The sequence below is a fragment of the Dasypus novemcinctus genome, chromosome 27 (assembly GCF_030445035.2).
Source record: "Dasypus novemcinctus isolate mDasNov1 chromosome 27, mDasNov1.1.hap2, whole genome shotgun sequence".
NCBI lineage: Eukaryota > Metazoa > Chordata > Mammalia > Cingulata > Dasypodidae > Dasypus > Dasypus novemcinctus.
Genome location: NC_080699.1, coordinates 6,884,748 through 6,903,992, shown reverse-complemented (window position 1 = coordinate 6,903,992; position 19,245 = coordinate 6,884,748). Strand labels below are relative to the sequence as shown.

The following is a 19,245-nucleotide window of genomic DNA, read 5'->3' as shown; positions in this document are numbered from 1 at the left end:
TTTTCTTCTTCAGAGTAAAGCCAAAGACCTTAGCTTTAACATCCAAGCCCTTCTGTGATCTTGCATCAGAATTTGCAACATTTTAGCCCTCACCATTCCTCTTCAGACATCTCTAAGGTGTAAGCCTCTCGCGTGATTGCATGCCTCCTTTTGCACATATTATTTTCTTTATGTGGCGGCCCTTCTCTCCTGCTCCATCTTCCCCTGACTCTTCCCCAGCTAGTCTTCAAGATTCTGATCAGTTCCCCTGGTAAGATTTCTCTGAACCTTCCCAGACTCAGTCAGGGGCCCCTGTTTCTCCCACGTCACATGTGCATTGGTCAGTCATAACACTGACCACGCGGCGTTATCATCTTGCTCTGCTTCATGTCCGTCCCCCCAGATCTTTAGTGTTAAAGGCAGGAACAGCACTTTTTTCTTCTCGTGCCCAGTTGCAAGCATGATTCATCCGAAATAGGTACTTAAGGAATATTTATAGAAGTGTAAATTATGGAACTGATATAGAAAGAACTGTGCCGTCTTAGATTATTAAGTCCTCAATCATAATAAATCATCAAACATTTGGGTGATTCTACTTATTATTCTGAGCTTCTCTGTACTCCTCAGAGTTCAAACATTGCACCAGAAAAGGCTGAGATGTTTCATTTTCTGCCCTTATAGATTAGCTGTCTCTGTCACTTGACTTTGACAGAAGAACAACCTATATATTTTATCAGAACTCTGGAAGTGAGATAAGAAAACCTAGAATGTCATAAAGAACCCATGTCTTACTGTACAATATTTTTTTTCAAAATTTAAAGCATTAAGAATTGGACAGCTTATAACAATGCCTTTTCAGGATTAATCAAGTCGAGTCACTTAAAAGGAAAGAGTATTTTTCTTTACTACTTGTTAAACACAATCAATGATCATCCATCAATTTACTGTGGGAGGGTTTTTCATTTTGATCATCATCTGAAGTGTATTGTTTACCTGATCATTATCATGCATGGGAATTTGTTCTTGGTGTTCCCATCTTTGTTTCAGTATAAAATAATGAATAAAATTACAGTTAATGGGAAAAATGGCACTTCTGTACCAGGCATATTCAAGTCATTGTAACATTGTACATTTATCACAGACAAACCCTCTAAAAGGTCAAGTAAATAAAGCTCATTTTCTCAGTTCTAATCCATTCTCTTACAGTGGAAATAATACATTTTCTGCTATAAATGTTGGTAATTTGATGTTTTAACTTATGTCAGCAAGATTTGCCTTTCATATTATAATAAATATACCCCTTTACTTCTGGTCATTGAAAAAAAAAGTAAAGTGTGTAAACACTAATATTTTTTGAAAACAAATTGTTATATAATTTCATAAAACTTTTAAAACTATTAAGATTAATATGATACAAAGAACTGAAGTAAAAATAGCATAGTAAGTCAAATATTTAAGTATTATAAAATACATTTTTAGCAATTTATGCAATTGACTAAGAAACATATTAGAAGATAGATGAAAATAATAAATAGATTCCTGGAGAAGATAGTGAACCTATTAGTGTTTCAGTATATCTGATTAATTGAACCTAACTGTCTATGAGCCTGACATTTTTTCAAATATATATATATTCTAAAATAGACTACTTAATTTATCTTTTGTGTTTTATTGCCATTAATAACATTTATACTTTACTGGTATTATGTAGATATGTATAATGTATAAAATGCCTCCTGACATATCTTAAATTCGCCATATCCCATCAACTGATGAGTGGTTTTCATAAGGCTATTTCTGTAGATCCGTCAGCAGTTCTGTTAGAGAATCCACTGAGAACTAAAAATGAGCATCTGCACAGTGCTCTACAATGGACATAGTTATCCCATAAGAGTATCATAGCAACTCTGTGAGTTATTATAATTGTGTAATTATGATTTTACTCAAGAAATTTAGTCTCAGTGATATCAAATTATTTGCCCCAAAGTGACATTCAGTAGCTGATAGAGACTGGATTGGACCTTGCGTCTTCTCTCCAGAACTCTTAATTTGTAAAGACAGACCAGCAATAGGCAGGCTTATAGATGCCTCCCTTTAGGAAGCCTGCTTTACAAAATTTAGAAAACCTCACTAATCTCTTATCAAATGAGTCTAAACTTTATAAAAGAATTACCAGTTTTAAAGCCTGTGAAATATTCAGTTTACATATATATAAAGTTTATATACTAGATTTATCATGTAAAGAGAAATTCATAATTTTTTTAAAGACAGGTAATACATGAACATATAGTAGATATATTTAAGTCATCAAAATCAAGAAAGAATTATAAAAGTTGCATGTCAAATTTTCTTGTCTGTTATTTAGGGAGTCTTTCTGTATCTGAGTATATCAGAGTTCTTGGATGTAAGCAATAAATACCAACTCTTCTTTAAAACAAAACAAAAATTCTGCTACTAAATAAATAAGTAAATAGAAACAAACAACAACAACAACAAAAAAAAACAGAAAACCTTACTGGCTGGACACCAGTGATATCTGAATAGAAGAGAGATGACAAGCCTGGAAAATGAGAAGAAACCAAAATATCTCTGGAGGGCTAAAAAGCAAGCACAACAGTGTGTCCAGGTCAAGGTGATGGTGTGAGATGCTTCAGGGCTTCATCCCCCCACAGAAACTTTAAACAGCTAACGAGAGTGGGCAGAATGGTCGTTCTCAAAATCATCTGCTCCAGAAAACGGTCAAAGGCCTGCAGAAACAGGCGAGCACTAAATCAAGAAGAGGCTACAACAAGCAGTAGACTCTCACAGTGCCCTTGCTGACCACGTGCCGAGCTGACCTGTGCTCCCAGGGAGGACTATGGCCCCGGTTCCAGAGGGACAGAGAACCTTGTACACATGCTGGGTGCAGGCATGTACCTGCTGTCCCAGAACTTGTCCGCATGTGGAAGGCATTCACAGAGCTCTCCTACAGAATGCTAGGGAGCGCGGTCTAGTTGTGCTGCCTCGGCAGGGGCTGGCTGGCTGCGGGACATTTAGCACAATGCCCAAGGCCCTGAGGAGCAGGTTCCTAGGAAGGCGGGGGCATTTGTGTGAGTGTAAACGGGGGAATTCCTAGGGCCATGTACTCAAGGCCAACACAAAACGCACATGCACAAAGGATTGTGGAGGGCACCCCCACTTTGGCCTCAAGTTATTCTGTAAGATCATTTATGGATAAGCATTGGAGAGCACTCACAGATCAGTCTGCAAACTCTGGGAAAGGTGTTTTCTTGTTTCTTCTGTTGTTTTGTTTTTTGTTGTTGTTATTTGTTTTGTTTTTTTTTAGCTCCAGGCATTCAAGGAAGGCTCTCTCATATCAGTAGCTGGATACAAGTGTAAGGAATAGATTCCAATGATAATACACTGTAATGTCAAAATGTATAGATTTCAACAAAAGATTACAAAACATGCCAAGAAACAGGAAGTGATGACCCAGGCAGTGGAGAAGATTCAAGCGTTAGAAACCATTGATCAAGGAGGATCAGGCCTGGCACTTACCAGGCAAAAACTTTTAAAACATGTCTTAAGTATACTCAAAGACCTGAAGGAAAATATGGACAAAGAACTAAAGGAAATGAGGAAAATGATAGATGAACACAGAGAATAATATCAATAGAGAGATGGAAATTATGAAAAAGGAACCAAGGAAAGCTGAAGACCGCATTAACAGAACTTAAGAATTTCTTTGAGGGGTTCAACAACAGATTGGAACTGGCAGAAGAATGTGTGAACTTAAAGATAAGACTAATGGAATCATCTGGTATAAGGAGCAGAAAGAAGAAAGAATGAAGAAAAGTGAGCATACCTATATATGCCTTGATGGAATCCCAGAAGGAGAAGACTAAGAGAAAGTGACAGAGAAAACAGTCCAAGAAATAATGGCTAAAAACCTCCCTAATTTAACAAAAGACATGAATATACTCATCAGAGAGGAAGAGGAAGGGGGGAGGACTGGAGGGAGGGAGGGAAGGAAGGAAGGAAGGAAGGAAGGAAGGAAGGAAGGAAGGAAGGAAGGAAGGAAGGAAGGAAGGAAGGAAGGAAACAGCAAATGTGACAAAAAATTTAAATTGGTGGATTTGATATCTGGGGGGGGGTAACTATGTTGGAGTTCTCTCTATGGAGTTCGTGTTATTTTTCAAAATAAATAATTTTAAAGCATCACAAATGCCATTAGATGCCCAACATCAGTGGGCACCAGTACCATTGAGAACAAAGCCTAACCACATCTTTGTCTTGGCTTTACTATCTTCTGATTCAGTGTCCTGGTAGTGTGTGTCCCATAGACCAAATCAGGTCTCAGATCTCAAGGCCAGGGAAGGAGAGACTTCAGCAGCTTCCTAGTGGTACAGCAGGCCACTGGCTCCCACCCAGCTCCAACCAGTGGGAACTCTACTTCTACAGAGGGAGGCAGGCAGGAAGTTCAGATACTGCGGAGCTGAAAGAGTGGGAGACATGTCCACGGTGGCATACCTAATTATGAACTGGCACTATCGTTTTCTGTTCTGTGAGGTTACAGAGTTCCAAGAAGAGAACTAACATCTATTCACATGAAAATGGGGCTCTCTGGACTATATAGAGAGACGATAGCATTCTTTTCTACTTCCCACTTTGAGTGACTAACATAATCAAGAAACAAATTTAGTTTGCCCTTGATATCTAAGGAATTAAGTTTTGCTTTGGTTGTACTTTTGAAATCGGCCATTTGTAAATGGGCCTCAATGGATTCTTAGGGATAATAGATGTCGCTAAAGCAGCTTTATGGAAAATGGTTAATGGTTCCATCAAACCACTCTTCTTTCTCTACACCTTCAGTAAAGAATTTCATCCATTTTTATTGTTTCAGCTATACTCAGATACAAGTAACTTCCAAAATGTATTTCTAGCCCAGCCATCCCCCATACCTCTAACTTATATGTTCAGTTACTATCTGGATATTTCAGAAAATGTTCAAAACTCTTACTTTTTTCTCCCTGTTTCTCCTTTATTATTTTATCTCAGTATTTCTGTTATCATCCACTATTCAGACAAAAATACTGAAAGTTGTATTTGATTCTCCTTCCCCCCTCCTATGTGCAATCAGTTGCCATCTTTCTTGAGTTTGCTCATACTTCTTTGTTCCACTCCCTCCTTTCTAGTCCTGTGTGTTGACCTACTTCAGGCTTTTAACATCTCTCACCTGGACTGTAGCAATACCTCCCAACTCTTCCTTAAATCCAGACTTGTTCTCTGAATCCATCCTCCCCATAGCTGCCAGCAGGATCCATCTATAACACAAGTAAATCTATATCACCCCCACTGCTCCGTAAGAGACACACACGACCATCTGTGGTCTGACTCTCGCCTACCTCTCCAAACTTCTGTCTTGCTTCTACTTCCTTCATCATTCATCATTGCCCATCTGGCCATTTTGCCAGAAGCAGAAGAATAGAGAATTGCAAAGACTTGGAGTAGACTGTGATAAGTTAAGTCAAGATGCGTTTGTCCTTTTCCCCACCCATCCTCCTTCTGCCACCAATACCAGAGAAGTGCCTAGAAGAGAGAGGGGGTGGCTTTATGAAAGATCAGAAGGTGAGAGCATTCACTCGTGAGGCGCAGGCACCCTGTGCGTGTTCACAGACCCTAAACTTCCTACAGGGGTTCTTCACCTGTTTTTGATCCATGGACCCCTTTGCCAGTCAGGTGAAAATCACAGACCCCTTACTAAGTCCACAGTATACTCTGTATTATTTAATGTATATATCACACCTGCACCAACACATCCCCGAAGGAATAATGTTTATTTGAATTTGAATTCAAGCCCTCAGACCCTTGTTAAGAACTCCTGTGACCTTAGCCATGGAGTGAGTTTAAAAGAAATCTGGATTAAGTTTCAAACAGCAAAAATTACTAGAAAATTGTGAACTCTCTCCAAGACATAGTTTAGAATTGTTAAAGGAAAGTCAGATAGAGCACTATCGAAATCAGTGGTCTTGCTAAATAAAAGCAGTTTATGTTTAAATCCCAAAGAATCGAAATCCTTCGACAAACTGATTATATTCCACTCAGGGCCATCTCTTCCTCTGCTGGTGAGTTTTTCCTGACTCGTTCGCCATCCCCACCCCTGTGTTCTCCCTCTTCTGCCTTCTCAATCCTTTTTAACTTGTATCACTGCACTTAAAGTCGTCTTCTCATCCCCCCTGTTGAGCTGTGGGCTTCTTCGAGGGGCAAGAATTTGTTGTTTTTATCTCTGTATCCTCATTTTAACACCCTGCGCGGTACCATAAATAGTCTTAATAAATGGGTATTGCATGAATGAGTGATGGATGATTGAGTTAATGAATGAATTTCTAAAAATGCTGAATCACAGTGATTAATTTTAAATGACTTCCAACGTCGCTGTGCTTTTTTTTCATTTTTCAGACTATTATTTTCCTGATTTTTAGTATAAAATGTTGAGATTAAAAACAGTATATTATCCTAATATTTGCATTCATCTTCATATTTTCAAAACCATGTGTTCTCAACATTTTTGACACAAGTGATTTTTGTGATAATTTTCTTTGTAAATTTGCTTTGTAGGTTTTAGAAACTTGCATATTGATGACCAGATAACTCTCATTCAATATTCCTGGATGAGCTTAATGGTGTTTGGACTGGGGTGGAGATCCTATAAACATGTCAGTGGGCAGATGCTCTACTTTGCACCTGATCTAATACTCAATGAGTAAGTAATTACTCTTGTTATTTTTATTGATTGCTTCAGGGATATGTCTAAGATAAGCTTACAAATTAGATTGAATAGATGACCAAACATTTAATGTCCCTAAGGATAGAGTCTTTCTGACATTAGCATTTCCTCAGAATACAGCTTGGTAATATCAATAAAACTCTAATTTTATTAGTAATTTGATATTTGTGACTTTTTCCTTTTGTTTCAAAACTGTATCAAAAGTAAATTTAAAGTCACAATTAAATGATATTTGTCAAATTAAAATTTCATACCTTGATACTATTGAAAACAGTGAAGCAAATTAGAAATATTTTTGCTTCAAAGTATTTACATACCTTCAAAATGTAAAAACATTATCTCTTTTCTAAAGGCAAACTCACACAGGGTAATTTATTTTAAAAATTGAAAGATAAGTATTTCAATTTGCTTGATTATATTTAAATTACTGTAATTTTCTATATATAACATTAAACTGAATATTTTCATGAAAAATTTAAACAGTTCTAATGACACATACTATTCAGAATCATATCATTAAATAGCTTATACTGGTATAGGTATTTATAGTTTACAGAAAACTTTCATATGTTTTATTCTCTTTTATGCTACAACTGCTTAAAATAGGTAAGGAATTATTCTTTATTTTACAGCTGAAAATAAGGAATCATCACCCTTTATTTTCCATTCTTTCTCTGAACTGTACACAAATTTATATATATATATAATAGAACTAGATCTAGAAATAGAAAATATATATAGAAAAAAATCAGTAAATGGCATTCCCTCAGCTCCTCAACTGAGCACATCCTCAGCTCCTACAATTTTGCCCTCCTTTCTAGGTTTAGGCATTTAAAAGTGAGAAACAACAATAATATTGATCAGTCTGTATTTAATATGATTTTCTAGCTTTAAAATACCTAAACCTCAAAAATTCAGTTGTGAAAAAGTTGAGAAGACAATTCCTATTCCAAATAGGGAGATTATTCATAAGTAGTAGTAGTCTTAGTCCACACATAGGGTTGTTTCCAAAACCGTATTCCCTGACAAATGACATAAACACAGAAGCTGACACCATCTCTCTGCCTCCTGCTTCTCCCCTTGTGTGCGCCCGTGGAGCCAGACAGCGGATGAAAGAGTTGTCCTTCTACTCGCTATGCCTTACCATGTGGCAGATCCCGCAGGAGTTTGTCAAGCTTCAAGTCAGCCAAGAAGAGTTTCTCTGTATGAAAGTGTTGCTGCTGCTTAATACAAGTGAGTACTAGAATGCAATACAAGGTATGTACTTCATTTTATGAGGAATGTCTCAAACGACAATACGATCATGTGGTTCTATATGAGGTATGAATCTCAGATTTTAACTGTGCAGGAGAAACTTCCAGTGTGTTGTCGAAGATTAATATAGTTAGTTGATATTTCTCAGGTTTTACCTACCACGTAGTACTAAAATGCCCTGTAAATCCAGCCAATCTGTTTCAAATTCAGGTAAAATATGATTCCATGACTTTTTCATTGTCACCTAATTAGGTTTTATAAACTTGCTAATAGTGTGTAAGCACAAACTATGTCTCTCCACCTACAGCCGTCAGAAGCATGCACTGCATAAACTACACCGTTTTCTTTGGGACCTTTCTGCCGGTCGGGATAGGCTAACTTCCATGACAAGTATCTTAGAGGTCACACTATAATTCTTGAGAGTTGATTCCGCCCTCACAGCCCAGTGTGTATGGAGGAAAGCCCAGCTGCCTCCTTCCAGCAGCTCCCACTTCCTAGCAGCCTGGAGTCCCTCCTTGGATCCTGCTGGAAGAGAAGCACTGAGTGAAAGGAGGTCTGGAGGCAGGGTCAGAAAGCGCCAGGCAGTATGTCCATCTGCATTCCGTGGCCCACCTTCACTGCCGGAAAGGCTGGTAAACATGGCCTAGCTGTAGGCCCAGAAGAAAAGCAGAATGGGAAGTCGTGAAATAACATTGGCCACCACGAGGACAGGCAGATATTCCTTTCATTCGTTTTTTTGTACACTTGCCTGGCTCAATGAATAGCAGCTACTGCTGTGCTTTGTTTTCTGGATCCCCAAAGATGTCGGTGGGAAGGTCAAAAGAGATGGGCCCTTTCCACACCCAGGGCGGTTCAGCCCTCGAGTGTACAAACCGATCCTTCTCAAACCAGTGACTGGAAGGAGCATGGCAGAGAGCCAATGCCTTCAGTTGAGAGGGAACCGTGGGTCTTTCTCAGCAGCGTCTTTGTAGGGCCATCTTTCTAGTTGCGCCGTTCTCAGATGGCTGGGAGGTGTAGGTCAGGAGGAGAGGCGGAAGAGCTAAACAATTAAAAAGGAAGATTTCCTCATGAAATCCATGCAGACAGGGATCAGTGGGGGATCTGAGGACCCGTAGCCCTAACCCTCCTCACTTGGGCATCAGTTTTGGAGCATAGTCCTTCATGCCAATGGTGAAAGAGCATAGAGGACACAAAGGTCATTGATAGGGGAATGGCTGGAATAAATTTAATATTACAGCAATTAAGTCCTGTCCCGCTTTTCATGCCAGTAATGTGTCCTCTGGTAGTTATGTCAAAGAAAGTCCTGGATTTCTCAAATTCCTTAGTATCATTAACATAATTCTCTCTTTATGGATAGGCTGCATTCTGCTGGGATACCAAAGAACCCCCAAATTTCATTACTGTAACAAATTTTTTTCTTAAGTTTTGTTTTTTTTCCCCTGCTGTCCAATACAGATCGACAAAGGAGCATCCGCTCATTGTCCCCACTCAGGGAGCAGCAGGTGGAAGCTTCCAGAGTCACTAGAGTGGTGGTAAAGGAAGGAAGTGACATACATGACTTCCAGTCACAAATTATGGCTAAAGCAAGGTTCTTGGCCGCTTGTCACTTCAAGAGAAGGAGGAACAAATATTTAGTTGACAGTACTCATCGTTTCTACAAATTCTAATCAAAATCTTAATGGGATTTTTGGGGGGTGGGTAAATGTGTCAAAACTATTGAAAATTCATCTCTAAATCTTGAAGAATAAATAGAGAAGCATTGCAAAAATATTTGAAAGAAGGGAAATAGAAAACTACAAAAATAAGTACCGTGTGGAAGAAAAATAGATGGAATGAATTAGTATTTGTTTTAGTTTCCTGGCTGCTAAGACAAATGCCGTATAATATGTTGGCATAACGACAGGCACTTATTGGCTCATGGTTTCAGAAGCTGGGAGGACTGCTTCCTCCTAGGGTTGGTATCTGCTGGCTGGCGGGCGATTGCACATGGCAGCCTCTTTTCCTTTCTCTTTCGGGTTCCATTGATGTCCAGCTGTGGCTGCTGCCCATGGCGTCTCTCCCTGGCCTTCTACATAAGGCCTCCAGGACTAGAATTAAGACCCATCCTGATTCAGTTAGCCACAGATTAACTAAAAATAACCTTGCCAAAAGGTCCTGTTTACAATGGGCTTGCACTCACAGGAATGGGTTAAGATTTAGAATATGTTCTTTAGGAGTAGATAATTCAATTCCCAGCATTAGTCAAGTCAGACTAATATATATTAGAACTTAATATACTACAGTGGAAACGTCACCAGCCAATGAGCATGAAATAAATAAATATTGCTAAGCTGGATAATTGGGAAAAAATCAGTTGGGTTACTTGGCGCAAATTACATCCTAAAGTAAATGATGGATTGAAGGTTAAATACATACACTTAAAACATTTAGAAGGAATAGAAATGATTTTCAAATCTCAGTGTAGGGAATACCTTTTTAAAAAATAAATGCAGTGGGAAAATGGCAAAAATTTGAATGATTTGATACCTAAATTTTACCTCTCATTTGCCATTAAAAATTAAAATACATTCCTCCAGAGAACCGAACATTGTTCGGTTTCCCAGCTGCTAAAAAAAAACACCATACATTGGGTTGATTTTAACAATGAGATTTTTTTGGCTCAGTTTTGAGGCTAGGAACAGTCCAAAATTGAGGCATGAGCAAGGTGATGTTTTCTCCCCAAAGAACACCCCTGTGTTCCAGTGGTGACTGCCAGAGATCCTTGGGCACCTCGGCTTTGCATCACATGGTACTATCCTCTTCTTTCTCTTCTGGGTTTCGACGACTCTAGCATCTTGCTTCTCCATGGATTGTCTGTCTCCATGTCCAGGTTCCTTTGTTGATAAGGACTGCAGTTATACTGGGTGAAGGCCCAGCTCCTTCAGTGTGAGCCCACCTTAACTACTGTTACCTCAGAGGTCCTAGCTACAGCGCCAGGGGTTACGACCTGCACTTGCCTTTTGTGGAGAACACGAGTCAATCCCCAGCAATCACATGCTTTTAACATTGTCCCCTCCACAGCCTATTATTAAAGGACATTTTTAAAGGAATAAAACAAAAAGGGTAGAGACAAGGAATAAAACCAAAAGGATAGAGAGAAGGGAGCCTCAAACACACTTGATTGTGGAATCACATAACAAAATTCCACAAGCTGGTAACCAATATAGCATACCTGAGAAGGTTAGCTCTTAAGCCAGGAGTGGGGAAGCCCAAGGAGCACCTTTATTTGCATCATTGACCCTCCAGCACGTTCTGGATGTGGTAAATCAGTGATTTCTTGAAATGAGAGTGAAAGTGGTTGAAAAATGTGAGCTTTGTTAAAAATCTGTTTAAGAAGGAATTATTTTTCCAAGATTCTTTTCCAAATATTATCCCAAATAACTCAGGGAGAGACTGTAGTTTTATTCTCTGTAGAGGATGTATCAGAAGGTGAACTACTGGCACTGTTGGGGGTAGAGAGGTTATACTGAAGGCAGATTAAGAGTATGAAGCAGATATTGAGAAACCACCTCCCAATATCCTTACCCCACCTGACTCCAAAACCATTGTCATCCAGGCTTATAGTCCCCAGATGGGAGAATGAAAGGGTCATCTCTATAGAATCTGTTTGGACCCAAAGAAAAAGAACTAAATAAAAATGTCAGGAGTTTCTCTTTGAGAAAGCTTAACCAGATCGCCCTGCAGTAAAGCCCACAATTGACAGACACTACCCATTCAAATAGAACTGCCAGTCAGTTTTTTAGCTTGTCTTTCTTGAGTATCAACAAACGATATAGTTGCATATAAGGACCATCAGGCATCTGAGGGACGTTTAACATGAAAGACGAAAGCAAAATGAATTTTTGAAGAACTTGGAAAAAACAGAGACCATGTAGGACGATGAGAACTTCAAAACAGCAAAAATCTATCCCTCCTTAAAAAGTTAACAGAACATATTGCATCCGTGAAGTAAGACCCAGATGCTATAAAAAAGGAATAATAATTAAAAAGGAAAGAACTTTTGAAAATTAGAAAATATGAGAGGAGAAATTTAAAAATAAATAGTAACATTGGAAAACAAAGTTGGAAAATCTCTCAGAAAGTAGAGAAGAAAAAGAAAAGAAAGAAAGGAAAAAAATCAGAGTTTCTTAAGCATGAGAACCAACATCCAAATAGTAGGTCTAGAAAATGGGAACAACAAAATACATAAAAGAAATCATTAAGAAAACAATTAAAAATTTCCAGAATCAAATAATAGCATTTTTTAAAGTCTTGACCACATGCCTTGTACTGTCCTAAGTGCTTTATTCGTGTTTTAACTCATTAAATTCTAACAGCATAACTTCAGGAGATAATTAAGGTTCAGATAAGTTAATTCCACTTGCCCAAGGTCACACAGCCATTAAATGTTGATCCTAGGTTTTATCCAGTGTGCTCTGGTACACACTTCTGGTAGTTGAGTGATATGACTGCCACTTTGCAAGACCAAGTGTCCAGCAACTACCCAAAGCAAGCATCATGAAATACTGGAATGAGGTGCACAACAAGAGAAGATCCCAACAGTTGCTGCAGAGACAGAAAAAGATATTGACAGAGTCAGTAATCAGAATAGGCTTTGGCTCATCAGAAATACTGGACTCTATATAAGACAATAGAGTGATGCCTTCTAAGCTTAAAAGGAAATTTATTTCCAACCAAGAATTGATACCATCCAAATTATTAATTATAATTATTAAGTATAAGGATACTCTAAAGACATTTTTAGACATGCAAGTCTTAAAAAATGATCTCCCAAACCTTTTCCCAGAGGATAACAGAAACACCACCATGAAGGAGTAGACCAAGAAAGAGGATAGAGTATCCAGAAAACAAGGGCTGATACCCAAATAAAATGTGAAGTTCATATCAAGATGAAGGGGGATCCCACATGGAATTTGTACCAAGGAACTAGAAATAAGATCAGAACAGATCAGAAGATTTATGAGAAATAACTCAAAAAAGATAAAACTGATGTGCCTGAATATATTGAGAAGAGATTTAAATAAGTGGGGGAGAATTTGAGAATGAACTAGATATTAGTATTAGAAATTGGAATTAGAAAAACCAAGCAAAGAAATAAGACAGTTGTTAATTCTTAGGAAAACAAAAAGTTGTACTAAAAATTAAAAATAATATACACTAGATGGCTTGGCCATGATAGCCTTTTACATAGCTAAAATCAACACTGAATGTTGATCTAGCAGTCAGTAGTATGGAAACGATATTGGGAAGATGAGGAATAGTAAGGGGTGTGTGTGTGTCTATGAGTGTGTGTAGTGTGATTCTAATAGAGATCTGGGAAAGGAGTTAGGAAAATAGTGATATAGCCTCATCTTCCATACTGGAAAGTTAAAAGATAAAAATGAAAAATCAAGAATCAGTGCTAAAAGCATGTTATTTAAAGCTACAGATGAAAATATTGAAAGAAATAACTAAAAGAAGTGAAAGTATTTTGATTCTGGAGATTGGAAATTGATAGGTTGCCTGGGCACTATATTTTCTCTATTAAGCCTTGAAAAACTGTGATAAAATATTAAAAATTAAACTTTAAACAATGAACTTAGGAAAATATTTTAAATATATTTTAGGTCACCATAGCTAAAAGAATACAACACAGAAAACATCAAAAAACCCCAGATCACTAATAAATGTAAGAAAATTGTTCAGCCTCACTAATGATTTGAGAAATGCAGATGAGATACATTCATTGTCAATGTAATTAGCAAAGATTACTTTGAATAACAATACTCAATACTGACCAGAAAACACTTAAATAGTAAGAATTTTTGCAATGTATATCACAATGTTAAGAAAATTTATACATTTTTCTGCAATAATTTTACCTCTAAAAATATATCCTTTTTTAAAAACATAAGCATCCTTTAGACTAGTAAAATATTCCAAGTGCCAAGTAATAAGAAAACAAATAAATTATATTTCCTATATTAGTAGGATATATAAGAATTAAAATATTCAATTTTGAAGGATTTTGAATGATATAAATAAATGTCCTCAATATAATGCTAGGAAATGTCCCAAAATATTGGGGTTTACATTTCAGATCATTTATAGGAAGGAAAATGAAAAGGGTATTTGAATATAGTATTGTATACCAGGAAAGTCAAAGATAATAAACCCAAAGTATTAGAATTAAAAACAGATATTAACCAAGTCGCTGGATATAAAAGCAATATTCTTGTTAAACAGCTTTCTCCCCTATCCGCAATAAGGGGTTAAAATATTTAATGATGCAATGCCAAATTACAACAAAGGTAAATTATCCAGAATAATCTTAATTAAAAAATTTGAATCCTGTATGAAGAAAACTAAACTTTACTGAGAGATAAAAAAGAGCATTTGAATACATGAAGAGTCACCTAGTTACTATATGGGCAGAATATATTCAGAAAATATATTAATTTTTTGCAAATTAATTTATAGGTTTAATACAACTCCATTGAAAATTTAAATGGTAATATCCTGAAAGAACTTGGGAAAATTATTTCCAAAGTTCTCCTGGAGAAATAAATAGAAAACAAAAGCTAAGAACATTTTGAAAAGGAAGAATTAATGAAGAGGTCATGCCTTACTAAATCTTGAAATATTAATGTAACAGAAAGATACAATAATTACATCATTAATGGGTGCTAGAATAGATGTATAGATCTATAAAACAGAAGAGGAAGTCCAAAAATCAATCATTCTGTATATAAGAATTTAATATATTACTTCAGCCATTCAATAGGTATTAACTAAAGGACTACTGTGTAGTTAGTACTTGGTGCCAAGAGTTGCGGATATATTAGCAAAACACACACAATCTATTTAATAAAGGTGAAATCATTAGGAAAGGGAAGAATTATTTTCATATATGATGTGGAATAACTCTAGCTTTGGGGAAAGAAGATCTATTTAGATTCTTGCCTTATATTGCACATCAATGTAAACCAATTAGAGTTCACTGTCGTAAGTCACATAACAAAGTTTAAAAATGGCATTTAATTAGTATTAAATTTATTAATATATTTAGATTTTTAAAAATTAAATTATTAAAGTAATATTTCATTTCTCAGTGGGAAAGTCTTTTCAAAACTTAAAAGCCAATGGCACAGGACTTCCAGGAAGATGGTGGATTAGAGAGACTCAGGACTGTCTTCTCTCCCAGAAAAAATAGCTAGAGGACAGGTAGAAACGGCCCAGAAAAACATCTTACAGGGTTTAGGACACCAGGGGAAGCATGGGCACCACCCAGAAGAGAGAGGGGCAAAGGAAAAGAATCTCAGTGGGAAGATTGAGTAGAAGCTGCAGCTAAGCCACTGGAGCCCTTCCCCACCTATAGACAACTTTGAATTCTACAGTTTCAGGTCGGTGGCTCCGGTTGGAGCAGCAGGGATCCACCTCACCAAGAAACAGAAAAAAAGGATGGATCCTATGGCTGATTGAGCTTTTGGCCCAGAAATGTGGCTTGCTTTGTCCTAGGAGCACTTCCAGGCCAGGTAGGGCTGTGTCATTGTTTGCCCCAGGATCCAGCACAGGACTAAAGAGATCCAACCCTCTAAATCACCCTCCTTACTGACTGGGACTGGTTGTTGAGAACACAGAGGGGAGCTGAATTATTTCGTACCTGCAAAGAGAGGGGGCTGCCAGGAAAGGTGGAGAACAGCCTCTGGGAAAGTTTGGACTGCATAGCTCTTAGCCTCCAGGAAGGATCCTCTATCACCTTGATCCAGTCCATGGTGCAGCAAATCACTGCAACCAGGCTTTGAACTGAAAGGGCTGCCAAAGAGCACCATCTGCTAGCAGACCAAGGAAGTACACATGAAGAAATTAAAATTAAAATTAAATTAAGTAAGGCTTTTTCCAGCCTTTATGGTCTCCTTACCGAAGGCTCTTGGAAGTAGGTCTGCAACTCATTGCTGGGTCCATGGCCCAAAATTTTTTTCTCTTTTTTTTTTTCATTTTCATTTTTATTTTTCAATTGTCTTTTTCTTTAAAAAAAAAAAAGATATATATATCACAAAAAATGTTACATTAAAAAATATAAGAGGTTCCCATATACCCTCCCCACCCCATATTTGAGCAACTAACAGAGACAATCCTAAAGACGTAGAGCTGGTTGAACCAAGAATCAAAGAGCAGCAGTAACACACAGCCTCCTGCCACTAAATCCCTATGAAAAAGAAAAAAATTGAGCATCTGAGTAAACTCACCATCCCAAGCAGATGCCTAGACATCAGAAAAAATTATGAGCCATACTAAGAAAATGGAAGACATGGCCCAAGCAAAGGAATACATCAAAGCCCCAGAAGAGACACAGGATTTAAGACAGTTAATCAACGAGAGTCATACAAGTTTCCGAAATCACATTAATGAGTTGTAAGACAGTATGGCTAAAGAGATAAAGGACATCAAGAAGACACTGAGCAAGCACAAAGAAGAATAAAACCTGAATAGAAAAATAACAGGGCTCATGGGAATAGAAGACATGATAGTAGAGATCAGAAACACATTAGAGGCACACCATAGCAGACTCAAAATGATAGAAAAAAAGAATAATTGATGCAGAAGACAGAACAGGTGAAATTGAAGAGAAAGAAGATCAGAGAGAAAAGAATGGAAAAAAATGAGCAGGGAGTTAAATGATAACATAAATTGTAGCAGCATACATGTCATGGGAGTTCCAGAAGGAAAAAGAAGGGAAAGGGTGCAGAAAGAGCATTTGAGGAAATAATAGCTGAAAATTTCCCAAATCTCATGAAAGAAATGAATGTACATGTCCAAGAAGGACAGCATTCCCCAATCAGAATAAATCTGAATAGATCTACTCCTAGACATATACTACTCAGAATGTCAAATGTCAAAGATAAAGAGAAAATTCTCAGAGCAGCAAGGGAGACACAAACCATCACATACAAGGGTCGCCCAGTAAGACTTAGCAAGGGCTAATCAGAAACCATGGAGGCGAGAAGACAGTGGTTTAATATAATTAGGATGCTGAAAGAGAAAAATTATCAGCTGAGAATTCTTTATCTGGCAACAGTGTCCTTCATATATGAAAGTGAGTTTAAAATATTCACAAATAAACAGAAAGTAAGAGTTTGTAAAAAGAAAAAATGTCTGCTTTGCAGGAAGTATTGAAGGGAGCCTTACAGCCCAACAGAAAATACAGGAGAGAGAGGCTTGGAGGAGAGTGCAGAAGGTCAGACTAGCAGAAAGGGAAACCAAAAGAGTGAAAAGATGGAGAAAGGTAAGATATAGCAAATGAAAAACAAAGAATAAACTGGTAGAAGCAAATACTTCATTTACAGTAATATCATTGAATGTGAATGGATTAAACTCCCTGATAAAGATATAGAAGCTGAAACAGAATACGTAAAAAACATAAGCCATCCATATGCTGCCTACAAGAGACTCACCTGAGACCCAGGGATACAAACCAGCTGAAAGTTAAAGGTTGGAAAAAAAGATTCCACATAAACAGTAACCAGAAAAGAACAGGGGTAGCTATATTAATATCAGACAATTTAACTGCAAAAAAAAATTATAAGAGATACAGAGGGCATTATATATTAATAATAAGAGACAATCCACCACAAAGAAATAATGGTCATAAATATCTATGCACCTAACCAGGGTGCCCCAAAATACATGAGGCAATCTCTGGCAAAATTGAAAGGAAAAAGAGACACCTTGACAAGAATAGCTAGAGTCTTCAACACACAACTCACATCATTAGATAGAACAACTAGACAGAAGAACAACAAGGAAACAGAAATTGAACAACATGATAAACAAGCTAGACCTAACAGACATAGACATAACAGAACAGAACATTTCACCCAAACTCAGCAGGTTATACATTCTTCTCAAGTGCTCATAGGCCTTTCTCCAGGATAGACCACATGGTTAGATCACAAGGCAGGTTTCAATAAATATAAAAGCACAAATCACAAAGCAAGGAGATATAATTAAGTAAGATAAAAGTATATGTCAAAAATAAAATTTAAAAGTAAACGGGAAAAAATAATTTTAACAAACTTGACAGAAAGAGGATCAATATTCTCAATATAGTAAAAGCTCATACCATCATAAAGGAAAACACAAGTATACTGGTAAATTAGCAGGCAGGGACATGAACAGCTCATCAAAAAGAAATCACAAATGGCTAAGAAATACATAGAATATTATTCAATCATACTTGTAACCTAAGATATCAAATGAAGATATCAACATACTACTTTTGAGCTATCAAATAAGCAAAGATAAAGAAAAACACTAAACGCTGGTGAAATAGGCAAGCAACTCTCTTTCACTGCTGGTCAGAAGTAGAACTGATACAACCCTTTTGGGGAATGTTATAATGCTAAGTTAGAAAAAGAAAAAAAGCTAGATGCAAAACTTATATATATATACACAGCATGATTTTTAAAAAAATAAAACTGGAAATAAATATACCAAAATAATGTGAATATTAATCTTTGCTATTATTATGAGTAATTTTGTTCTTTGTAGTTCATTAACAGTTATTCTACAAAAAGCATATATATTTTCTTAATGAGAGAAAAACATCAAACAATTTCATAGCTAGGAGAATCCCAGTTAGCGATAAAATCTAGGGTGGGTCATCGTGGATGAATGTCAAAGAGTAGTTAATGCTTAGGACATTTGGAGTTGAGAAGCTCAAAGATGGGGTGTCAGGTGTGAGGTCCACTACAATGGAAATCCCTCAGGAAGGCAAGGTCCTTGATGAAATAAAGCAAGAACACGAAAGTCAATAGTAGATGAGAACAAGAGGAGGGTGGAGTATGGTGCTGCCGAGTACAATTCCTCTTGAAAGAGGATAAGGTAAACTAGTGGGGAAGGAGCAGCCCAAAGGACAGAAGATGCTGAGCCTTTCTGTGTCTTCTCCCTTATCCCACCCCAAACCAGTCAAGTGAGGAGAAAAGAACTTCAGAGCGCTGCAAAAGGAGGAGTTTTCTTGAGGATGTGATGGCAAGGAAATAGAAGGATTTTATGAAAGGACTGAGGATGTAGAGAATCTGTTTAATCACAAAACTGAGATAGCAGGGCCACAGGGCAAGTGTTGGAAGGAGTAGTACAGGTGTGCAGTCAAGGAAAGGCTGTTCAAAGCACTAAGGAAGTGAAAGAATTCGTTCTTAGTGGGTTGGTTGTTTTGAGCAGAACTGAAG

General features: G+C 37.3%; 1 protein-coding gene across 2 annotated transcripts in view; it reads left to right on the top strand.

Annotated features, from left to right (window-relative positions):
• Positions 1–19,245, top strand: part of PGR (progesterone receptor) — an 89,558-nt gene that overhangs the window by 54,610 nt on the left and 15,703 nt on the right. For both annotated transcript variants that reach the window (XM_058289406.2, XM_058289405.2), the window contains 2 exons: positions 6,577–6,721; positions 7,848–7,978. In XM_058289406.2, coding sequence (XP_058145389.1) covers positions 6,577–6,721; positions 7,848–7,978 — 276 coding nt within the window. The remainder of the gene's footprint in view (positions 1–6,576; positions 6,722–7,847; positions 7,979–19,245) is intronic.